Raw genomic sequence first — 24778 nt, 5'->3', positions numbered from 1 at the left:
TATGATTCTTTGAGAAATACAGATTTAAAAATGATCATTTGTCTGTGCTCTTTCCTTTCCCTGACCAAGCAAGTACATATTACATTTTGTTGATTAAATCACAAATCGCAATATTGTCCACAATAATCGCAATATGACTTTTTCACCAGATGGTGCAGCCCTACTCTACACTCTTAAGTGTTTTTTTCTGCCCTTAATTCATTTTCTTCTTCTTCAGGCTTAGTTTGACTTCCTTCCTGCTTTGTATTACTCCCCTGTGTAAACAGTAACGCACAATTTATAATTCACCTCTCCTATCCTCCTATTTTCCAGCCTTTAAGGGCCATCTAATCTCAAGAGGGTATCCTCTCTGATTTCTTCCCTGCTCTGCTCTCTCTCCCTCTCGTTCTTCCTTTGGTCCTCCCATTCTCCTATTACTTCCCATGTCCTTATCTTTGTGTCTGTCTCTAATCTCCCTCTTCTCTGCAGGATGTTGCTTAACATTTTCTACATGTACCCTCTTCTGTTCTTCTCCTCCCACTTTGTTTGGTCTCCTCGTTGCTCCCTCTCTTAAGTTTCTCTCTGGTCAGCTCACAGGATGCTGTAGAGCATTTCCTGCCACAGGAAAGATGCGGAGCACCGAGCCTGATGTGCCATCTCCTCTGATTCTTTACACCTGGACTTTTCTCCGTACAGACGTTCTACTTATTCCTCCCTTCCTAAAGCATCCTTCACTCAATTTCTTCACCGCTCCCTGCAGCCTCTGGCTTCACAACATACTTCAATATGCTTTAAAGGGGGAGAAACTTCATGGAACAGAACTAGAGGAGGCTCATGTGTTAGCGAGTGTCTTTCTCATCTCTCGGTCCCTTTAATAAAAACAAGCCTCTCCATTCTCCATCTCAACGCAGACTCTTCTAGACCTCTTTCTGCATGGTTTTGATTTGTATCTCCTTCTGTTACTTCTTTAATTGCTGTGTCCCTTTTTTCTATATGTTACTGTCTCTTTGTTTTTCTCTCCCATTAAACCTTCTCAAAAGCCTACAGCTGCTTGAAAGTTGCCACGGTGGTGAGAAGTTTGGAATTGTGTTGTCTGAATACCATACAGCACTGCCTGTTTAGAGTTGTGGTTTACCAGGAGCCCCCAGGGGCCACATCCACTGCTCTGAAGCCTCTGTACCAAAACACTGCATGGCAAGAGAGGAGAGGTTAGAACAAGAACAAGACATTAGGCGAGGAAGGGTACTTAAAGAAGAGTAGAACATGATTGTGGATTATATATCTCCCACCGGATCATACCTCTTTTCATTTAGCATCATTCTGTCTCATTCAGGGTTTTCCTTTTTTTTGGACTAAATTCCTACCACTCAGCCTTTTACTTATTGTTGATCACGCAGCAGTATCCCCTTCTCTCTCTTTTCAGGACGTCAATCTCCTTTAGTGTCTCTCTCCTTTTTGTGGTTCCCACATTCTGCGTGATTCTTCCTCCTCATTGGAACAAGAAGCATCAAACACAGAAACAACCAGGCTCAGACTTGTTCTCAGAAACATTGCACATGTTGAGTGTAACAGGCAGAAGAAGCTGAGTGAACGCAGGCCTTCCCTATAACCTCGAACCTCCTGTCCGTCTGTTCAGGGTGTTCCAATGACACCAAACCCTCCTCATGTGATACTTCTGTCCATCCCTTATTCTCTCTGTTTTCTACATTCAAGAAATTGGGTCATTTCACTTGCACATACGAATAAGTTAATAACAGAGAGCACAGCCAGAGAGCACAGCCAGAGAGCACAGCCAGAGAGCACAGCCAGAGAGCACAGCCAGAGAGCACAACAGTAATAGCCATTGTGGATATTGATTTGTGTTGACATTTTCCTGATTGTTTTACAGTGTTTGTGGTTTTGAAACCCCTTGCTGAAGATTCTTTGATCCTACTTTTGCACTAGGGTGGCAGCCACATAATAATTTGAATATCCATGCTTTGAATCCATAGTACCTCTGGGGGGGAAAATGACCCTGATAGTCCTTTCTCAAGAAAGACATGTTGGCATGTCACAGTAGGAAGACAACATGTGTCAATCATTAATACTGCTCACTTGTCCCAAAGTTATGACTTACTATGGCACTGCTTTAAAATGTCACTCAGAGCTCAGTTGTGTTCATCTCAGTCCTTAAACCTCCCCCCTTCATCTGAACACTTGATTTACATTTTCCCATAGGTCGATCTGAAATGATGCTACAGTCTTTTAGACACTCGCAGCTTTTCTCCTTTCTTCTTTCCACCTTTCTTTCCCAAATCCTCAGCACCACCAATGGAAGTACACACAGGAGTTCGCCCCCCCCCCATGTGATTTCCTCAGTTAGAGGGGAAAAAGGGGAAATCTCCCATATAGAAATGTCACTTTGTATAAATACACTTGGCGGTTTGGATGAATGCAAGATCCGCTTCAGAATGATAAACACTGGCTCAGCAGTCATTTATAGAGGAGGAAGAATGAGCTGATGTAGGAAGCATCTGTGCCGCACATTATTCTAATTATTTTATGCTATTTTTCCTCGCTGACAAAAGTATTTGGACTCTATCTCATGAGAGAGCGGTTATAGTCCTGTAGTCAGGCTGCATGAGGGGCTCTCTGCTGCTCTTCTAAAGTCAGGCCTTTCCCTCCTTAAAGCTCGTGATTTAGACATACGTTTTTAATTCCATTATGATGGAGCTTCCAGCAGCAAGTCGTTTTATTTTGTTTCATCCTGCCTTTGTTTGCTGGAAGAACATTTGAATTTGAACTAAATGTTGTTTAAGGTCAAGGCAAACGTCAAGAGAAGGACCTACTGTTTTAGCTATCCCATTACATGTTTGTTCAGTCTGTCTGCTAAACATGTAGCATACGTAAAGCTAATCAAATTTCGCCATCATCTCCCTGACTTTGTTTAGGAAAATGTTCATTCTTTATCCATTGAAGGATAAGGCCTTGATATGTAATCTTGTTGCTTTAAACATTTGTCAGAATTCAATAATTGCTGTAAACAATGTGTAATCAACTTCAAAGTGCTCTGCCAAATACTCTCGTTTTCACAGATAAAAATTAGCATCTTCAAAAATACACACAAAGTGCCTTTGTGTACACTAATGTGAACCAGCTTGGCAACACTGAACCGCTTCATCAATATAAAGTGGAAAAAACAGTAGTGGGTTATGTTATGCTGTTGGATCCATAAAGCGGGCCTAATTTTACAGCTCTATAAAACACCCTCCTTGCCGGAGCACCAAGTGAACAATTTATGTGGCGGAGTAAATCAGAAGGAATGCTCTGAAGACTGTAACCATCTTGGTTTGAGACTCATATTGTGGAGTGAATGTATAATGCCTGTGCGTGTGAGCATTAATGCGTTTCCATTTTCGCCCTAGATGTATTTATATTAACATGTGCTTCTATGCCTGTTTATCCATATAGTATGCAGTTATGGCCTTAAATACAATTTATGAGTATTTCTACTCAGCAGTTGTAAGTGAAACGTTTGGGAATGATGAGTGGAGTGTGCAGCATTGCTCCATGTGTTCTCTGACAATCTGGACAACATGTCTGAAACGACATGTGAAGTGCAGCTGTACAAGTATTTCTCTCACCGTATCATCAATCTACTTGAAACTGCATCAGCTGGAATAATGGTTTTGGTCCTGGGTAATTCTGACTCCCTTATGCTTCAAAATAGGTTTGATTTCCGTCAGGCTTTGTCAAACAGACCAGTGAACACACTGATAGCCCTGCTAGAGACCAGGGACATACTGAATCTTCCTCCACCTAAAGCAGGGGTGGGGAACCTCCGGCCCCCAGGCCGTATACGGCCCGCGAGACCATTTGGTACGGCCCTCGAGGTAATTTATAAACACACGCAAGAAAGAAAAAAAGAAATCTAGACCGCAAACAAATTAAACAAGCGAGTGCCTATTTTTCCTGGCCAAGGTCAGGGTCCTTGAACACAACACGAGCCTAACGTGTCATCACGTGGTATATGTCTGGTCTGACAGGGCTGTAGTTCTGACGGAGAGCATCAGAACGCCACTCCGCCACTTCAGAAATGTCAGTACCCATAAGGAGCCGTACACATGCTGCAGTTTTTGCGTGGCTGTGTCTTCAGTTGAAAGCCCAGTGGCGATCTGTTCATCTGTCATACTGATCATACCTTTGTTGTTATTAGCATCTGGTTAGCTAACTATGCTAACGAATATAAGAAGCTTTTTCTCCAACCAGTGAGGTAAAGGCACATCTTTATATGATCATTATAGTTATAAAAAAATAAGAGAATAAAGTAAACAGGTATAAAATACTATATGACAGTAAAAAAAAGTTGTTATTAATAAACAAGAATACAGTTTGAAAGGGGAGTGATTTGTAAAATATCCATAAAGAAAAAGAAATCTGCTTACAGTTCTGTTTCATATGGATGTTGAGAGATGTATCCATAGATCTCCTAATGTTGCTCTCAAAGTGCACCAGATTGATGCTTTTAACTTCAACATTTAGCATGCCCCCGGACCCCCCTAGAGGAGGTTAGGTCCCCCCCACACTTAAATCATGTCCACATGGATAGGAAACTAAATACATTTGCACACATCTTGTGTCCATATCTTTCTGTTGTGGTGGTCATGCCACACCGTGCACGTGCATGCATGCGCGAGTCATGGTAAGATATCTGGATTAAGAGGTTGCTTTTTCTTTGCACAGCATGAAAGAAAGGTGAAATGAATGGGCTGTGATTTTAGTATTTTTCAGCAGAGGTCAATCATTTGTACGGCCCTCGGAGGATGTTAAAAAAATTGAAATGGCCCTTGAGAGGAAAAAGGTTCCCCACCCCTGACCTAAAGGATTATTTTCCTTTGATTAGTGAAAAAGTAGCAAAGAGGTATGTGCATGTTTTACTTCAGCTTAATGAAAATGACTGCATATGATGGCCATCCAGATCCTTGGCTTCCCCTTGCTATATTCCCTTCTGCAGCCGGTTATGAATAATCTATTCCATGCATGTGTTTAGCGATTAATTAAAGATAATGCCTCTCAAATTAAAATGGCAGGGTGATTACGTCATTGGGAAATTGCTTGGTGTGGACACAAATCTGTTTTCAATCTGAGGTCTGAGGAAATCAGTGAGGCATTCCCTTCACACCTCTGCATCAGGGACTGCTGAATCTCTGCCTGACGTGCTTCACAAAGGCAGCGTTATGTCTGTTTGCAGAGCAGGGAGGAAGCATACCAAATCTGTTGCTGCTAACAGAGGAAGGGATTTCACAAGCACTGGCCCACTCACTGTTATGGGAAAAATAGCAGCTTTGTCCTGCCGTGACACACAGATGACTCTGGGTAATTATCAGCAGCAGCTATTAAACATATCATTGGTGTCCCTGTCTAGAATACCCCAGTGCACATGTTCGCAAAACAAAATATATCAACCTTTTTCACTTGCTCGCAAATTAGGATGCTAGGTTCCTGCGCATGCGTGCTTGTGTTTGTGAAGCAGAACAATAGCAGGGGGATGAGGACATCTGTGTTTCAAAGATGTCGTCTACATTATGACCAGGCATTATGAAACTCAACGACAGTTGCAATGCTATTAGCATGGACACACTGCAGAGTACTTAACCAGTTAAGCCCCGAGCCTGTTTTTCAGGCCTCAGACTCGAAAATGACATTCCCAGAACAAATGACCATAACTTCCCTTCTAAAAGGGGTAAATTAATCATCTTTTTTCTCAAAGCAATGACAAACTTGTGAGTTGGATGTAGAAAAGTCAGAATCAATATAGAATTGTTTTATTTTAAAGTAAATTCAGATTGAACATAGTAAAGAAATTTAAATGATAGTGTCCGTCCAAAAAAAAAACATTACTTATAGTGAAAATCACCCTTGAATGATGGGATAGTAGACTAAAAGCTTTAGGAATCCAAACTATAACATATAATAAGTACCCTGTATCAAGATTGATGCAAAACAAGTGACATTTGACCTTTTTAGAGAGGTTTAGCAACAAAAAAAAAACCCACTGTTGGGGTCATTTGGGTGTAATTTGGGTGTATTTGCCGTTTCTCTGGAACCCATTGGTCAATTTTGGTGATTGACATATCTTTTGAACCGTTAGAGCCAATAGAATCAAAGGGGAAGTTCCACATACACACACACACGTTACCATTGAGGAGTGAGTGTGACGCGCACGCAGTCGAAAGCTATGTTACGTTCTGAAAACTGAAAACTGAAACCTCGGCTCAAACTAGTAAATATGAAGATGGATTATCAGTAATCATTTCAAAGTGACACAGACACATTGGATTAACCATTGAATTAACCTTCAGCAGCGTTTTTATCGTTTTGATGAACACAACTTTTGATCAGAACAACAGCTAAGGTAAGAATATCTCTGTTTCCTCCGTGAAACTACGTGTTGTGATGTCTGTTTTCACTTCCCCTGTCGCGAGTTCTGATCGCTCAGTTATGATACTTATATGTCTGGAATCTGTGGAATCTCAGTTTGCTAATCGATATATTTGTTTGTGCAGATCCGATAAGTAATAAGGGTATTTTACCTTGAGTTCTGTGCTAACTGCGTTTGCATTTTTTCGCTCAGGGCTAATTCAGAGCCTTTGTTATTACCCTTATGTTTCGTTTTGCTAAAAATTGGTTCATACCGGGGGCATGGGGCTTAACTGATTGAAATGTGGATGGATATATAATATTATACAGCTTCAAAGGGGACCTATTATACTCTTTTTCATCAATATATTATAGGTCTCAGATATATACAAAACCTGTCTCTGAAGTGTTTGGCTCGAAATACCAACCAGATCATTCATTGTAGCATCCCATAATCCCCTCTGTTTCAGCCCTGTTTCAAAAGTGCTGATTCTGTGTCTGTTACTTTAGATGGAAATAAGGAGCCCCTCCCCACGCCCCTCTGAGAGAGATTTGGTTAAAAATAACACAATGGTGCTCTAGGAGGAGATTCAGGTGATAAGGTGGGGGGGGGTTACCTTGGTTGGTTATTGGCTAATGGTTACACAAGCCAAAACATCGTTATCACATCATAAAGTGGCCAAAATCTGATTAGCTAATTTTCAGACAGGTTTTTACATAAATACATCAGGACAAAAGTGAGCGAATCTTTTTTCCTGAAACTTTCAGAATCTCTTTACACATGTTGATGTATAAAAGTCAGGAAAAAGTGGATTTTGCATAATAGGTCCCCTTTAAAAATACTTTCTTGTTTTAATATATTAATAAATGAGGAGGTGTCCACTATGTGATTATAGCAAACTGTATGTTTTTACTATACAATGAATCATGGACTGCGATGAAAGATTAGCAGCTTAATTTATATAGGCACCAGCATGTGTGAATTCCACGAAATACACATCAGCCGAAGCCAAATGAAATATATACTCAGTGTTCACCAATGGCCTCTTTGCAACATGGGGTTTTAACCAGTTAAGCCCCAGGGCATGACGCAACATCTTGCAAGAAACAGCGTTTGAGGGCTTCTTAACATTTAATAAACTATGAATGTGTCATACCCACTTAACGGGAAGAAACTCAGCTATCAGACAATATTAACCATTTTCAGCAAAACGAAACATAAGGGTAATAACAAAGGCTCTGAATTAGCCCTGAGCGGAAAGATTATAACGCAGTTAGCACAGAACTCAAGGTAAAATACCCTTATTACTTATCGGATCTGCACAAACAAGATATCGATTAGCAAGCTGAGATTCCACAGATTCCAGATATATAAGTGATTATCACCACATTATCACTGAGCGATCAGAGCTCGCGACAGGGGAAGTGAAAACAGACATCACAACACGTAGTTTCACGGAGGAAACAGAGATATTCTTACCTTAGCTGTTGTTCTGATCAAAAGTTGTGTTCATCAAAACGATAAAAACGCTGCTGAAGGTTAATTCAATGGTTAATCCAATGTGTCTGTGTCACTTTGAAATGATTACTGATAATCCATCTTCATATTTACTAGTTTGAGCCGAGGTTTCAGTTTTCAGTTTTCAGAACGTAACATAGCTTTCGACTGCGTGCGCGTCACACTCACTCCTCAATGGTAACGTGTGTGTGTGTATGTGGAACTTCCCCTTTGATTCTATTGGCTCTAACGGTTCAAAAGATATGTCAATCACCAAAATTGACCAATGGGTTCCAGAGAAACGGAAAATACACCCAAATACACCTAAATGACTCCAAAGGTGTTTTTTTGTTGCTAAACCTCTCTAAAAAGGTCAAATATCACTTGTTTTGCATCAATCTTGATACAGGGTACTTATTATATGTTATAGTTTGGATTCCGGATTTTTTTACTATGTTCAATCTGAATTTACTTTAAAATAAAATAAAATCTATATTGATTCTGACTTTTCTACATTCAACTCACAGGTTTGTCATTGCTTTGAGAAAAAAGATTATTAATGTACCCCTTTTAGAAGTGAAGTTATGGTCATTTGTTCTGGGAAGGTCAACTGGTTAATGCAAGAGGAACATTTTAAATGAGCCTATGAATTACAGACTGACATCTTTAACATGCTATCATGGCAAGCCCATGTTGCAAAGTGTCTTCAGAGCAAAACATTTAACACAGACTGTGTTAATAAAAAAGCTACTTCTCTGACATGTGAAATGATGCCTGTATTAGGATATGTTAATGTCATTGTTCTCTGGTTTTGTCAATATTGATAAAACTCAGCAACCCTCTGCTATCTGAAGTGTTGTCCAGCGTCCATCCTCTTCGTCCTGCTGTTATGACAGATAGTCTGAGCTCGCTGGGCCCCTCCATCATCCACTCACCTTTTATGTTCTTTCTCCACACCTTACTCTCTCATACCGTTGTCTTGAGGGTGGTACGGGCTCCAGCACAGCCACGATTATATTGTGTGTATGGAAGTAATAGTTTCCTCCTTAGGAGCTTGTGTAAATATGATATAATTGGTTGAGTATGAGTGTCTTTAAAGTGCAATCAGCCTGATGAATAACAGGCTTCTGTTGGGAGCAGAAGAGGAGATGAGTAATGCTGTTGGACTTAAAAGAATAGATCATCCATTTTGTTTCGTGGGAATATGTCACTACATCAAAGCCTATAGATAATCCAGGAAAGCAGCAATTTATGTTTATTGGGTGTTGTGTCAGTGAGAAATGCAATCAAATATAGATTGTAATTGTTATTCTCGGCCTAAAAACAAGCAACTTGTTTTTGCCAAGTGTGAAATATTTTGAGCACTTTAGCAGCTTTGTTGTCCTTGTTGTTTTTGTCACTGTTTGACTCCTGTTGAAAAAGCATCATCAGTCATCAAAAATCATTAGTAGCAGCCAAAGGTAATAAAATCCCTCACTGGCTTGTGCTTACATTCTGCTGACGCGCCATGTTCCATGAGATCATTTTCCCCTCTCACTCCGAGTGCTGCTCAGCATTCTAATTCAAGCCTTAATTACTATAATTGGTAAATGCAAATTAACAGCAATTGGACTTGACCGGGGTCATAAATCCACAGCTCAGAAGTTCTGGCAATTCAGAGCGACCAACGTCGACAGGGGTGCTTAACTTACCTAAGTAATTGCAGGTCTAATGAATCATAATGCTTGTGAATTCCCACATGCACAGTGGGACTCTGCTTTAAGCCTCTGGGAGTCATAGAAAACAAATTAAGAAGCCACTTTGCTCCTCACAGATACTGTGGAGGAGCTGCTAGGGGCTAATGGTGTTTGTTTAATAACATTTGGTACCACAGAGAAAGAGTATTCACAACCACAATTGAACATTTTAATTTAGAATTGGGAAATGGGAAAAAACTTTGTTGCACTGTAGTAGTGGTTACATTTACTTTTATTACATTATTGCAGAGATGGAGTACTTGAGTCCTGGACTCGGACTTGAGTGCCGATTTTCGGGAAGTCTCGCGCACGATGACTCTGCCTCGGACTCATGAATTCTTCGCCCACGATGACCCGGACTCGACTTGTGCATTGACGCTCCGACTTGGACTCGGATTCTAGCAAGTTTTGTCTCGAGTCAGATGTACTCTGTCCTGGCGTGTGCACCTGCGAGGCGAGTTCACGTACTGGGCGCGCCCCCGCTATTCCAATCTAGAGATGTCTAGAGACACACCCCGCATCGTGCTGTATGCTTTCACACATTCTGCTTCCACATTGGAAAAGAGCAGCGCAAAATGCTCTATGTGGAAAAAAGATTGAAGAGAAGGCTCCGTAACACATTACTCTAAACATCGAGTTCAGACATTTAGGTGGTCTGTCTTGAATACTATCATCAGAGTAATGTGATCAAATCAATGAATAAAGATTCAGCCGATAACACGAAAGCCCATGGCTACTTAACATGCAGAATGTCGTCATTTTGCATGTTAAGTAGCCATGTGCTAAGTAGCCATGTGCTTTCTGGGGCTTAATCTTTATTGATATCATTTAAACATTCACTATAATAATTGTAGCCTCCCCGGCTGAATGATGGTCAGACTCTCCAACTGATGGTATCTGTTTATTGATCACCCTTGCTTGTATATAATCATTACCAACGTAAGAGCTTGTGCCCTTATCAGCCAGGTGCTAACAACCCAATGTAACTATTTAGTATATGTTAATTTATTCGTCAGCTATCCGTCATTATACATGTATGTCAAGTGTTTACACTGCTCCGTTGTCCATTAACTTCCGGTAAAAGTTCCTTCAAAATAAGAGTCCCGATCTTATTACTATCAAAATAAAAGTGCAAAACGAAAACTTTACCATAGAAAAAAATATTGGCATACAAATACAATCACTTCTCTAAAAGGTAACTCATTTTAAATATAGTTAGACATATTAAAAGGTCATTTACAATAATAATAATAATAATAATAATAATAATAATAATAATAATAATAATAATAATAATATTAATATTAGTAATAAGCTTTATATTTGTATAGCACCTTTTATACAAGAATTGTAGCCAAACTGGCTTCACAGCAGTTCAATAGACAAATTAGTATAAAATGACAGGATAAAAGCAATGTAGAGGAGCTACAGCTACATTTCAACAAATATATCCACTAAGATGAATACATTGTGACTCGGACTCGACTCGGCACTCCTTGGGTGACTCGGACTTGGACTCGAAAAGTGGGGACTCGAGAGTGACTTGGACTCGTGAATTGGTGACTTGACTTATTGTGTATGACTCCTCCTTAAGTTGTCCTTGGGCAGACACACACACCGTTCACGTATGTGCTCCTTTAGTTCAAATATACAGTAGTTGAAATTGCTCAAAACAAAGAGCACTCATGAATATAGCACACACAGTGTCATGCGTACAAACGTCATTTAGCATGACTTGGCCATATTAAGCCTGAGACCTCAATACAATTTCTACAGGGTAACTAGGCTCTACCATGAGAGCAGAAGCAGAGGGCCCCATCTCTGTTAAACATACACACACACACACACACACACACACACACACACACACACACACACACACACACACACACACACACACACACACACACACCCCTGCCTCTGTTGAACGTGTAAGCAGACATGTATTGCATGTGATTGTTGGGGAAATGGAGTGAAAAACAGGTCTGAGGTTGTGGGTTCAGGTTGCGGGTTTCAGAGTGACGAGATCCAGAAGCCAGCGGCGGTTGGTATTACCCTGCTGCTTCCTGCCCCGCTGGCCTGGGGAGGGGACGGGGGGATGGATGGAGCTTTAGAGGGGAAGGCCATGTAAAGCCAAGTGCCATGATACAGCCTGGCTCACAGAATCCTCTCGGCATGAATCGAGCCCACTGCTCCCACACGCCTACCATCGGGCCCTGCCCCCTGCCAGATCCCTCTGTGGTTTGTTTTACAACCTTGAACCACAGTTAGCCTTGAAACCCTTCGCTTTGTGATCAGGACCTCCAGAGATTTAACTTTTGCCCTTTTTCAACGTGACCTTTTACTTATTTACCCATTGGATCTGTTCAATATGTTTCTGTAACAGTCTTTTAATGTATTTCAAACAACACATTGTTTTTGTAATTCACTCTCAACTATCATGCAAGTTCTATATTCCAGGTATGGATGCTATTTGAAAGTTGTGTGCAACAAAAAAGTATATTCTTCTCTGGTAACATCTTGCCTCTATGGCATGCAGCAGCACCAGTGTGTGCATGAGCTCATTTGCTGTTTATCAGTATATACATGTGCATTAGCTAATGTGTGTATTAACTGGCATTATGCATGTGCCCAGAAGGTTCCTCTTTGAATCCCATTACCACTTCAGCACACGTTCCAAAATCTGCTACATGTTAAGCAATCAGTCCTCCCACACGTCTACTTAATAACACAAATCATGATTGATGCTCTGCCTAGCAAGTGCATAGAACCAAAGAATGCTAAACAGAGGAACATAACTTGCAATTAATTACCCATTTGTAAATGTGTCTGCATATCTCCTGTTCAAAGAAATTTAGAACATCATTTTTATTTTCTCTGTGATGAAGTACCAGTGAGTCTCTCTTTCCAAGTTCTGCATTCTTGTTCCATAACACTGCCATGCCTCCACAATTGTGTCTGATGTTTCCCACTGCAGGGTTTGAATTGGATGGAGGTTTTGACTTCGAGCCATAATAATGTTGGAAGGCAGCCCTCATATTTCAGCTCTGATGTGAAATCGGCCCAGTGGCTTTTCGGACTCAAATTGGGTTTAAATTGTGTCAGAAGAAGGAGAAATGTTTTTAAAATAATAGCCATGAATGCCGTGAAACTGAGCGTTCTTTCTGCAGAGCTTTTGATCCGTTTTTATAAATAGCAGAATTTTGTCGTAAAAAAATAATGTTTTTGTGGTCTTTTCCTGCAATTAAGATATGCTTGGCTCAGGAACAAGGGCAAACTAAGACTCTCCCGCTCTCTCTCTTTCTCCCCCCCTCTCCCTTCCCTCCCTCCTTGCCTTCCTCATCTGCAGAAGTATGTCATTTATGGCTTGTTATTTTCATTTTGGTCTATGTTTTACACATGGCAGTGGCAGGCAGATGTCTGATACTGTGAGACGGAGCAGGGTGTGTTCCACCTGCTTGCTCTGTATGTTTTCAGTGTGTCCGTGTATATGGTGGGCAGAGTAAGTGCCGTGCTTTCCCAAGGCATTCTCTTATTTCTTTTGGCCAAGCAGTGTGGTCTTCACATGACCAATCAAATATGTCAAACCACCAGTGTTTTCCCCCCACATGTACAACAAGAAAATCTGGCTTCAATTATTATTGCACCCCAAGGAGAACTTCCAAAATTCCTCCCCTCCTCATTTGTCAGAAATGAAGCTCTCCCGTTTCCTGCGATTGGCTGAAATATGTCTTTTGATATTAAATCACCACGGTTTCCACTGGCTGCATGAACAAGACAAATGTTTATCATATATATGTATGTCATTGTAGATGACCCCTCAGCTTAGCAATGCAGAGGCTTGGCTGCCGACTCCCATGTTATGTTGATTATGAGTAAGAGAGTCTCCTAAATAAGCTGAAGTAAAGAGATAATTTGGAAAGCATGTGAGGTAACTGCGGTTTGTTTAATGTGAAAAATACAGTTTGGGGTTGGGGAGGGTGATGGAGGTACAGTTACAAAAGCCCTAATGAATGTAGACTGACACATCCCACCCAAATCTTACGGGGTTCTTGGTTTGATTTTTATTATACTCTGTTGATAAATGCGGTTCCAAATGTTGATTAAGGATCTGTTTCACTTGTTTGTATGTCAACAAATCCAGCTCAATCCAGTTATACACCTCTGATCTTCCATTGCCATTGTTTTTCTACTTGGTGCTCATTGTCATAACATCACGCTCTGGTAGAGGCCTCTCCAGTGTGGCTAAGGGGGGAAACGCTATATGAAAATTGCCGTTGACGTTGCCGAAACAAATAAAACTACTCATGCTGCCGCTACATCTGTAGCCATTTTAAGCCCTTATTTATACCATTTAAGCTCTCATTTGAATTCACCAGCACAAATAAACATATCATAACGAATCGAAAGCCCTGATGTCATATGCAGATGTTACATTTTGATTATTCCTTCTGCTTCGTGAATGTATCAGGATCTCTCAAAGGCAAGATGACATCACTGTTTCTTGGCGACCGTATTTACTCTCCTGACTGTTGCAGTCCATGTACAGAGAGAGCGCTGCCCACTGCTGACATATCTCTACATCTCCTCCAGCCTCACACTGTTTGTGTATACTGTACAAGTTGTGTGGAGACAGAAATAGAAAGAATGAGGTAGTAAGAGACTCCAGACTACTGTGCCGTCCAGCCAAAGGTGTAAGAACTGTTTACTGCCAATGATAAGCTGGCATAAATCTGAATCTTTTAAGAGGCAAATGATTTCACCTGAGGCCCGTGGGGTTATTAAGTGAGGCCTGGCTGTACCAGAAACTTTGATTTAGTCATAAATCATCCTGAGAAGAGCTTGTTCTACTAAACCCTGTAGAGAGCCAGAGGGAGGAAGGAAGTCAGCAGAGATTCGGGTCTGCTGCCAGAACCTCTTACTGGTTCAGTAAACAGACTACCTGGTCCTCTCCTGGAGTCATCTCCATTGTAATTGCCCATATAAAATACTGCCGGAGACAATATGACCCTCACAACAATAAATAAAATCCCTGCATTATGTTGTCCGCCTGTTAGTGAGTTTTCCTTGTCTTCCCTGTAGACATGCACTGCACCTCGGCATACTGCGTGACCCGGGTTCAGAGGTGGAGGACCGGCAGTATCAGATGGACCTCCAGTCCATCAACATTGGAACGGCTCACTGGGAGCAACTGAAGCCGGAGAAGGAGGGGACCAAAGGAGGCGTGTCCGTAGAGAGTGAGAGGAGCTCCCAGAACCCGGCGCTGGAGTGGAACATGGCCAGCAGGTCAGGACTCTCCATATGTTATGTGAACACTTAAGGGGAAGGTGTTTGAATAATTCATTCAAGTATGTACAAATTGAACATTTGGTTTCTTCTTAATATAAAAAATAATATTTGATGCATTTCAAAAATAAATACAAATCTCGTTGCATCCACTGCCCAGCACAATACACCTGTGAACTAATGTGACCATTGCACCACAAAATCAATTCACCCGGCTTTACCTAAGATTCTTAAATAACTTTTGTTTTACTAGCATGCTTCCAGGATGATTGAATGATCAAAAAAAGCATGGTATGCAGAAAGATGGCCATTGAGATTCTCAGTCTATTTGGATGAAACTCTCAAAATGATCACAGCAAGTATAATTCACATTTCTGCTAGAAATCTAATTGTTACTCCCCTATCAGGTGCTGTGTGTGTGTTCTGAATGTATCTCATCAGTCTTGATGTAGGAGCAGCATGTAGTTATTGAGTTAGCGCCCTATCATGGAGTCTCTCCATGCACAGTCATAATTACAAACCCTGTCATTTTTTATAGACTCGGGAGCTAAAACAAGCACAAGTGTAACAGCCTGTTTGGCCCACATCCTTTTTTTCCACTCATGTTTTCAGAGGGAACAGGCCCAAAAATCACAGGCAAAGACTCCAGATTTGTTCCCTATCAACTAAAAATAACCTTATGGAAGAACGCAGTGCAGAGCCAACAGAGGCCTGATGGAGACCTCAGGTCATCAGAGCGTACACTGAAAAACCAGAACGTTGACTTTATTTAAATGTATTATCAACATTTCACATAACTGTATTAGGTTAGTTAAAAACAATACAATTAAGTTGAACCTACTTAAACTTAAAATGTTAGCTTTCAACTAACCTAATACAGATATGTGACATTTGTTGACATAATACCTTTAATTCAACTTTGTCCGTGTAGACACACTCAAGCACATGCACTCTCCAATGCACATGCACACAAACAATCCAATACCTGATGTTTTATTAACTGTAAGTTTAACACATAATAATAGTGGATCATTTCAAACAAACTGCAGGCTGCTGGGGAACCTGAAATCTCAGACCGGCCGTTCCACTTAAGATCAGATCATTGCACAGAGTGTAAGACAATGAAATGCAGTTAGCATCTTACCAGGAGTGCAGAACAAGTAGTTAAGTGCAGAGTGATGTCTAGTATAATGTAAATATATACATCTGGCAGATATAAACAAAAGTATATACACTTTGAAAACTACAAGAAGGTTAAACATCATAACCAGCAGTATAGAAATGAATACACTATAGATGAGGTACAAACAATACACATTATAATACAGAGTTCAGCCAGGTGAGAGCACCTGTTGCAAGCCGTCTCTCTCTCCTCCCTCATTTCCTTCCAGCTTCCTGTGAACACTATCTAACTAAGGCAAAACAATGTCACCTCTTTCAGGTTTAACAAAATCGTCTTTTTTGAGACCGAGTTAGGTAAATGCCAATTAATGCTTAGGTTCTGACTATACCTGATTTAAACCTAAATATAAAATGAAGGCAAACGTAATATCTCTCCAATTTCCGATTAACTATTTTATGTTTAGACTTGAATAACTTGAATACTTTAATAATTCCAGTCCATAACACTATGACAATCGTGTGGATCTGTCAGATGCTACCTAGTAGACCACCCTGATTTATTTGTACTCTCCCTCTCCCCAGTAGTTTTGACCATCTATCCCAAAGTAGTAGTTTTTCTTGATCTTCCTTTTCCGGGGTCTGTTGTGTTATAGCCCTTTAAAACCTGTTAAGCCCGGTTGCCCCCGCCCAGACGCAACATCTTGCAAGAAACAGCGTCTCAGGGCTTCTTAACATTTAACAACCTATTAATGATGCATACCCACTTAACGGGAAGAAACTCAGCTAACTGACGATATGAACCATTTTTACCTAAACGGAACACAAAACTCGCTGAACTAGCAGCCAGGAAAGAGCAAGAAAACAACTTCCGGTTTCAGAGCCATAACAATAAATATGTCTTACCTTTGCTGTTTTGTGATCAAGCGTTGTGTTCAAGGGCATAAAAACGCTGCTGAAGGTTAATCCAATGTCTCTGTGTCACTTTGAAATGATTACTGATAATCCATCATTCCTTTATCGGCAATAAACGTGGAATTATGAACTGCCCCTCGATTCTATTGGCTCAAAATGTTACAAAGAGGTGTCAATCACCCAATTGGACCAATGGGTTCCAGAATTACGGCCCCGCGTAATGCATAGGTCTGACTGGCAGCTCGCGAGCCATTACGCATGTGGCCAAAAAGGGCAGTTGTATTTGGATGGAATGAATACCTATAGTGATATTCAATGAAATAAAACGAGTTTTACAGTGTGGTACCTGAGAAAAGTCAAATGGCACTGATGGTAACCAAATGTACCCAAAGGTGAGTCCGCCTGGACCCACCTGTGACAAAATATTCTTTAAAAATTAAAGTTTCACTAAATTAGCATCTATCTTGACACAGGGTACTTATGATATATTGTGGTTTGGATCCCTAAAGGTGTTGGGCTCCTATCCCATCATTCAAGGGTGGTTTTCACTATAAATAATAAATCATTTTAGGAGATTAGAATTTATATTTTTTTACTATGTTCCATCTGAATTGACTCTGACACAGCAACATCTAAATTGATTCTGACACTTCTACAGCCAACTCACAGGTGTATCATTGCTTTGATAACAAATATTATTCATATACCACTGTTAGAAGTGAAGATATAGTCATTCATTCTGGGCATGTCATTTTCGAGCCTGAGGCCTGAAAAATAGGCCCAGGGCTTAAATGGTTAAACCTGGACCTACATCAGAGTTTTATTACTGAGTCTGCATGCTCATTTGAGCACAGGGCTACTGAGATTCAATCCCCTCGCAATCTTTATTTTTCTCTCTCACTTTGTCTCTCTGTCGATGAAAACAGGGCCAGATTGTCTGACAGGGCAATGAGGGGAGATGTTGGGCTCACCAAGATGCTAAATGCCTTTTGAGTAGACTCATGTTTCTCAAGACATTCTATACAAACTGCTGGTCTGGAAATGTATTCAGAATCTGATTAAAGGATGATCTAACATGTATTATTTTACTCAAAGGATGAAACACAGTATTATACTCAGTGGCGGCCGGTCCATAGGGGCGCTAGGGGCGCCGCCCCACCTCTTCCCATATTGAAAAAAATAAAAATAAATAATAATTAAAATTAAAATAAAAAAAAAAAAATATGTTTAAAAAAATATATATGTTTTTATTTTTATTTTTAATGAACAAGGTAAATATTATATAATTGGTATCAGTAAAATGTATAATCTACAATAAAATCTCGTTTAAAATTGTGTTACGATGTCTAAAGTTACTGATAAATCACATGTTTCCTGCCTGGCCTTGCCCATGCACCTTCTCTCGTCTGGGCGCTAAGAGAGGAGCCTTCAACCAGTGCAGCAGCAGCCACCAGCAGCTGACTGTTGCTATCTGTAACGTGTAAACTATGCCGCGAAAATATAATTTCAGCCAATCAGCGTCGTCAAAGATGACGGTCACCGGGCGCCAATGTCAGCGCCCAGTGCAGTCTGTGAGTAGTTTGGACAGTGACTCGTATCCGGTTGACGCAGTAGTTGATGAGGATGGCTTCGTGTGCAGGTGGAGTCTCCGGACCTCGGTCCGCGCCTAATTCTGTTCAAGAGCTAATCTCCAATCCTTTCGAAAGGAGAAGTTTGGCAGATAAATTGTTGCTTAAAGACCTTGCACCGGACCAACCCGATTTGAATATATCGCAGCAATCTCGTGAAAAAGACAACATTTATACACGAGGCTTCACAAGTAGCTGGTACACAAGAAAGGCTTGGCTAGCTGGATGCAAACAGGTAAATGCTGTCTTTTGTTTCCCATGCTTGGATATCACTTTATATGTAGAGAGGAGGTTTCCCATGGTTGTTAGAAGTTTATTAATAAGTGGGCATTTATCACAGAAGTGATTGTTCTGTCTCCACGTTTGTTGCATTGTCTGTGATGTATTTTCCAACGGTTATAGCTCCTGTTCTGTCCCAGCAACACTACACGGTTTGCAGCTCCACCACATTTTTGGTTTATCTTCGGTGTCGCTTAAAATCTGCTTCCCATCGGACTAAAACCTCCACGTAATCTGAAGACAGATACTTGAAGTTATTTAAACCTTTTGCAAACTTTATGTTCTTTCTTGCTCTAGCCTTGCCAGTTACATTGTACATAACACATATATTATCATTATGCTAACTGGTTGTTCGTGTTAGACGATGTAGCTTTTTCATTTCTGAGTTATTGCTATATGTAAATAAGCCTGTTTGTAAATAATCCTCAGAGAAACAAAGAAAAAAACACAATTTATGACATTTTGTGCTGTGGTTATTTTTTTTAAATTGCATTTATTCACAGTTCAGTTTGAAATGCTGTAGTGACTTGTATTGAACCACTTAAATATTTATAATTAATGCTACTGAAAAGATGCTATTAATTTTATATCTCACATGCAGTTCACTGTAAAGCTACTTGGTGAAGGTGTTTTAAGAAAGAAAAAAACAGACCAGTTCTGAGAACACAAATTCCTGGTAAAGTAGTAGATGTTCAGGTTGATAAATAATATTTTCCACACTGAAGATTATGGAGGTATTGATCAGTCTTCTCATATTTTTAAGCCTCGATTTCTCCTTTCCCCCCCCCCTCTAACATCACCAGAAGTCATCATTTAAGGGGTCATTTCTCGGACCCCCCGGGTAGGTCACTTACGGTACGTCAAGAGCCCCACCAAAAAAAAAGACCACCGGCCGCCACTGATTATACTGTAACAAAGGTCACTTTTAGATTGAGCTTCATCTCTTCTCATTTGCATATAGCTAATTATCTTGGTTCACAACAATAAGTAAGCTTCTGTGTTGTCAAGTTTAGAAGGTCAAGTTACAGTTTCACTTTTAATTTCCAAATATATCATTTAAGGTTGCTTTGCTTGCTTCCTCGTTCCCCTTTCTCCTGGCAGAGACAGGAACACTGGAAGAATGTGGTCTTTATCGTACTCCCGCATGCTGTACTGTACACCTCAGCCACCACCTCGACCCAGTCATAACTGAACATGTGATTTAGAATATTCCAAAAGACTGAGGACAGGCGAATCAAGTTCACAGCTTTACTTGTCTGCTGCAATGAGCCACAGAAATACACCACCTCTCTTTAAACAAGTTTTGACACACACCACTTCAAAAGTTCACACCTTTCCCTCATTCCCAACATCGATACCCCCAGCTCTCTCTCCAGTTTTGGATTAGTGGCATGTTCACTCTGCTGTTTTTGGGTTCAATTCCAGTAGTTGCAGATCTGCAGTGGCCTCACTTGGCTTCCTGAGGTTTTGCGGGGAAATTCCTGCACTATGGATCCACTGAGAGGATCTGTCCTCATCACAGTGTGGAGTTGCCGGCTAGGAAAGACCTGTGTCATGGAGCTCTGATCTGTGTCCCTCCATTGTCCATGCCACAGATATCTCCACTGACTGTTCACACTGTAGCTTTGTGTGAAAACGAAGTCATTCTGAAGGTGCACACACACACAGACACACAGATCTCCCAGTCAGAGGACCCCACATTGCTGGTAAGCCGAGCCTCACGCCTCTGAGCTGTGCTGGTGAATGATAGCACCTGTCCCCTGCAACGGGACACTCATTGTTTCAATTCCTGTCTGAGGGGAGATTAGCAAACACCAATTGCCCTCAGAGTTCATTTCACCTCTGAATTAGGCCTCCTTCAACTCTGCGCAGAGAAATGTGTCCGAAAATAATCCCTTAAGGGCACTGGTAATGCACATTTGAGTTTGCAGAAGTGAATATGATATTGGTTCTGCTTAAGAACTGTACTGTAGGCCACCTAGAAACAGATCCTTTTATAATCCTAGCCAACTATAAATAATGGAAACTGTACCACTTGATTGTTTTAATAGCAGCAGATGTGGCAATTAACACCACTTTATAAAGCCCCCTTGTATATTTGTTTAACTACTAACAAATGTTCCCACAAATATGAGTTGATTGTGGGAATGAACATTAGTGAAATGGAGAGAGTTGATGTGAGAATGCCTATATTTGATGTTGTGTATACAGTGAAGGGGTGTTCCTGAGTGAGACTTGTCAAAAACGTCTCACTCTTTCTCTGTAACCATATTCAAACTTCCAGCTCAAATGTGTTATACCAACATTTAGAGAGATTACTTATGGGAATAATTCACATGTCTGGCCTGCAGGACAAAATCAATTTAGATTTGATATCCTACTGGTTTGAATTTAAAAAGCCAGAGCAAGTTTGAAATATGTGTCTGCCTGTCAGCTAAGAGCAAAACAAAATCTCAGTTTTGAACATTTGTGGTTTTGACTGTCGTGTTCCTCTGCAGATGGGACAGTGTTACACATATTTCACAACTGGTAACCATAACAAGTCATTAGTAAATAAAGGTTTTTTGGAACGTTAGTGAATAAGTGTTCTATTATGGTTGCAGTTTGTATTGTAGTGTGAAGCTATAATCACTCACCTGAAGTCATTATTAGTTTTCTTTTTACTAACTTTTTCATTTAAGTTTCAACAACTTCAAACAATATTTTTTTCTGTGTCTATATTGTTTATAAATACTTTCAAAATCCATTTAAAAAAAAGTTTGAATAAATGTTATATTACTTTAAAAGTGTAAAACATTGGTACACATGGGGAAAGCAAGTAATGAATACATACCTTTTTTACTTCGTTTTTATTTCAGTTCCAGCACACGTGTTCACAATATTGCCTTCTGTTTTTCTTTTTCGTTTTCCCTCAGCAAATCCACACAGCTTAAACAACAAATATGGATAAATGATCTAATAGATAAACAAAGGGGGTGATTTTTTTATGATTATGTATTTAAATGAAAACGTCTATTGAGATGCTGTGAGGGACATGTATTGTATGTACCTGCTTGAAAGTATATATTTCCAATTAAAGAACCTTGACTGCAGTAATCATCTCCAAATGTTCAAATCCAACCAGTATTTGACCTTATTTATAAGAGAATATGAGCAGCAACATATAAGTTCTGTAAACTCCACAGTGTGATGCTGTTTGTCTCTGTTCAGTATCAGGAGGCACCAGGAGAGGCGGGCCATTCTGACACCCATCCTGACGGACTTCTCTGTCCGGGTGACCGCTGCCCCAGCCATCATCTTCAGCAAGAATATTTCCCCTGACTGCGGTCAGGCAGAGGTCAGTCCATTCCACACCGTTCTTTTTACACATCCAGCGTTACATCTTTCTTTCAAAAGTATCTACATTTTCTGGAGAGTGCAGTCACCTGTGCTGTTGCAAGCTCGTTCAAACGGTCAAATGTAATGTATGTTTTACATGAGCCAGTAGGCATTTGCTTAAAAAAGTCACTCCCAGTGAGTCAGATGTGGCATATTTTTCTTTTCCTTCAATGCCACCTACTTTGACATTGAATGCCCTTTGACACCGACCTGTTATAGCCATGATTGAAACTATTACTCTCTCAATCCGTTGTCCATATGAAAATAGACATTAATTATGTGACATGTCAGAAGTATTTACATTGTTCCCCAACATACAGTAACTTACTCATTAGGAGTCCCTCCGCTGGTCTGCTGTGTAATGGAGGCTTTTGACCCACAGAGTTCAAACCTTTCTGCTTATACAGCTGATGTTTTCTGGCACGGCTCTCTGAGACTTCCTGCCTCTTTGATGCCTCGTCCATGCTCACGCACCCCCTGACAATGCGTAACAGCTAATCCATAGTTTGCACTGACACACAAGCACACACACACAGTGTGATTTTATAACTCCCTGAGATATTGAGACTCAGAGCCAATAAAAACACAAACAGGACTCTGAACCTCATGGCTATATCAATTACAACTATGTTTTAATACAATGTAAAAGAAAAATCCTTTGAACTGTAATCAAACTATGTCTGCCATCAGCTATCTTTATTGAATTATTAATTTATACTTTAAAATCTAAAGTGCTTTGTATTTTCTTCATTTATACTGTCAAGTCTACATTTATTCACCATTGCAACATATTCTGTAACTATTGTTCTAATCTTTTAATATTATGACTTTCCATATTCAAATGACTGCTACTAAAACGTACTGATAGAATGATCATAAGGGTTATACATGTAAGAGGTTGTAGACATTTCAATGAGAAAACCCTGACAGAAATGGTGATATTAATGACACATAAATCAAACAGTGGGTCTGAACAGAGGATGTTCAGTAGTTGCCAAAGACCACTGTGTGTCGTTACTGTAGGTCTGGCCCATGTGTGTGGTTGAACCGGGGGTGTTAGTGAGTTATATCCTGTTAGATGTAGCCTCCAGGCTGAGGTCTGAACTGCTGGCTGTGGGTGGGACCCTGCAGAGGAAAGGTGAATAGGTTAAGGAGGGAACAACCAAGCTAAAGGAAGCAAAATAGGAGGCAAATAGACCAAGAGAATAAAAGTTGAAAACGAGAGAAAAGAGAAAAGTGCACGAGGTCACAAACAATCCTGATGTGTTATTGCAAGACTTTCCTGCTCACTCCTTCCACGTCCTTCTTTTCATTTCCCCCTGTCCTATCTCCTTCATCTCTGTAGGAGGTAGTGGTGTGTGGCCACTCTCTGGAGGTAAATGTGACCAGCAGTCTGGATTTCTACCTCAGCGTGGCCCAGGTGCAGCTCCTCCAGCAGCTCCTCACAGAAAACATGGTGGGGATGGACACTCCTGAGAAAAGTGCTGAGGTACGTCAACAACAACAATCAAGTTAGTCCTCTCAATCCTTCAGTGTGTCGGAAATATATCATATATGAACTGTGCTTTACCCAGAAACACACATGCAACAGTTCAAATAGTGCTAGTTGTATTTCTTTGCTCACATTTGATGCTCTCTCTTGCTGATGATTGTCATCTTGTGAATCTTCATGAAGTACCACAGTTTAACATGAATCCATGTACAAATCTCTACACGAGGCTTTGCAAGTTTAGCTCAAAGAAACATCCCCACTTATATCCCGATACAGTGCCCCTCACTATTTTGGATGGCTGTAAAACATTTAAATATTTACTCACTCTGAGTAAGGCGGTTATCTCATGTGACCTTAGTTTACTGTGCTGTACTCAGCTGCAGCTTTCAGGGCACTTCCTATTGTTTACAGGATAGGGAGCTCCAAGGCGCCATTTGCCCCGTCTGAGCGCTTAATAAAGCGTTCTAATGGAACACAATATAACAATATTTACCAGCTGTGGTGAGATGGGAGTCGTAGAGGAGGGAAGGGGACAGGGGAGAGAAGAAGGGGGAGTGGAGTTAGATTAAGTCAGAGGTGATTTACTTTTATCTTTTCTTGGGATTCTTTTGGAGAGGATGTATGTGCTGACGTGCAGCGAATGCGTCAGATGACTCAGACCTTGTAGAGGCTTTCATAAAGTAATGTAGTCGGATTTGTTGGAAAATGTGTTTTTCCAACACAAAAACAGGGATCGCTTTTTGTTTCTGCTGACATTATGAATGCGCTTTATCAATTCATAGTGACAATACAAGCAGCATTACTATTGCTTTCTGTTCATTCACAGAGCAAACCTTGAAGCAAAACAAAATGTAAATCAACTCTTACAATCAAGTCAATTGTGTTTGTCAGATTTGTAAGTGCAACACTGTATAAACTAATGAGAGAAGACATCGTTTTAAGTTAGCGGGCTTCTTTATTTATTCATTTATTTAGTTGTTTATACAGTTAGTCCTAAGGAGGTGCTAGCGGTGCATCTGGTTTTCATTTGGGTGATCTCGGAGCCCTCACCCCTGACTTGTAGTGATTC

The 24778-nt window shown here is 40.5% G+C and overlaps 1 protein-coding gene across 1 annotated transcript in view; it reads left to right on the top strand.

The window, feature by feature from the left end:
• LOC117497404 (vacuolar protein sorting-associated protein 13B-like) overlaps positions 1-24778 on the top strand; it is a 392696-nt gene that overhangs the window by 235223 nt on the left and 132695 nt on the right. The window contains 3 exon segments of the mRNA XM_034149383.1: positions 14695-14898; positions 22050-22176; positions 23563-23706. Coding sequence (XP_034005274.1) covers positions 14695-14898; positions 22050-22176; positions 23563-23706 — 475 coding nt within the window.

The sequence above is a fragment of the Trematomus bernacchii genome, unplaced genomic scaffold, assembly GCF_902827165.1.
Source record: "Trematomus bernacchii unplaced genomic scaffold, fTreBer1.1, whole genome shotgun sequence".
Lineage (NCBI taxonomy): Eukaryota > Metazoa > Chordata > Actinopteri > Perciformes > Nototheniidae > Trematomus > Trematomus bernacchii.
This window is presented reverse-complemented; position numbering and strand designations above follow the sequence as displayed.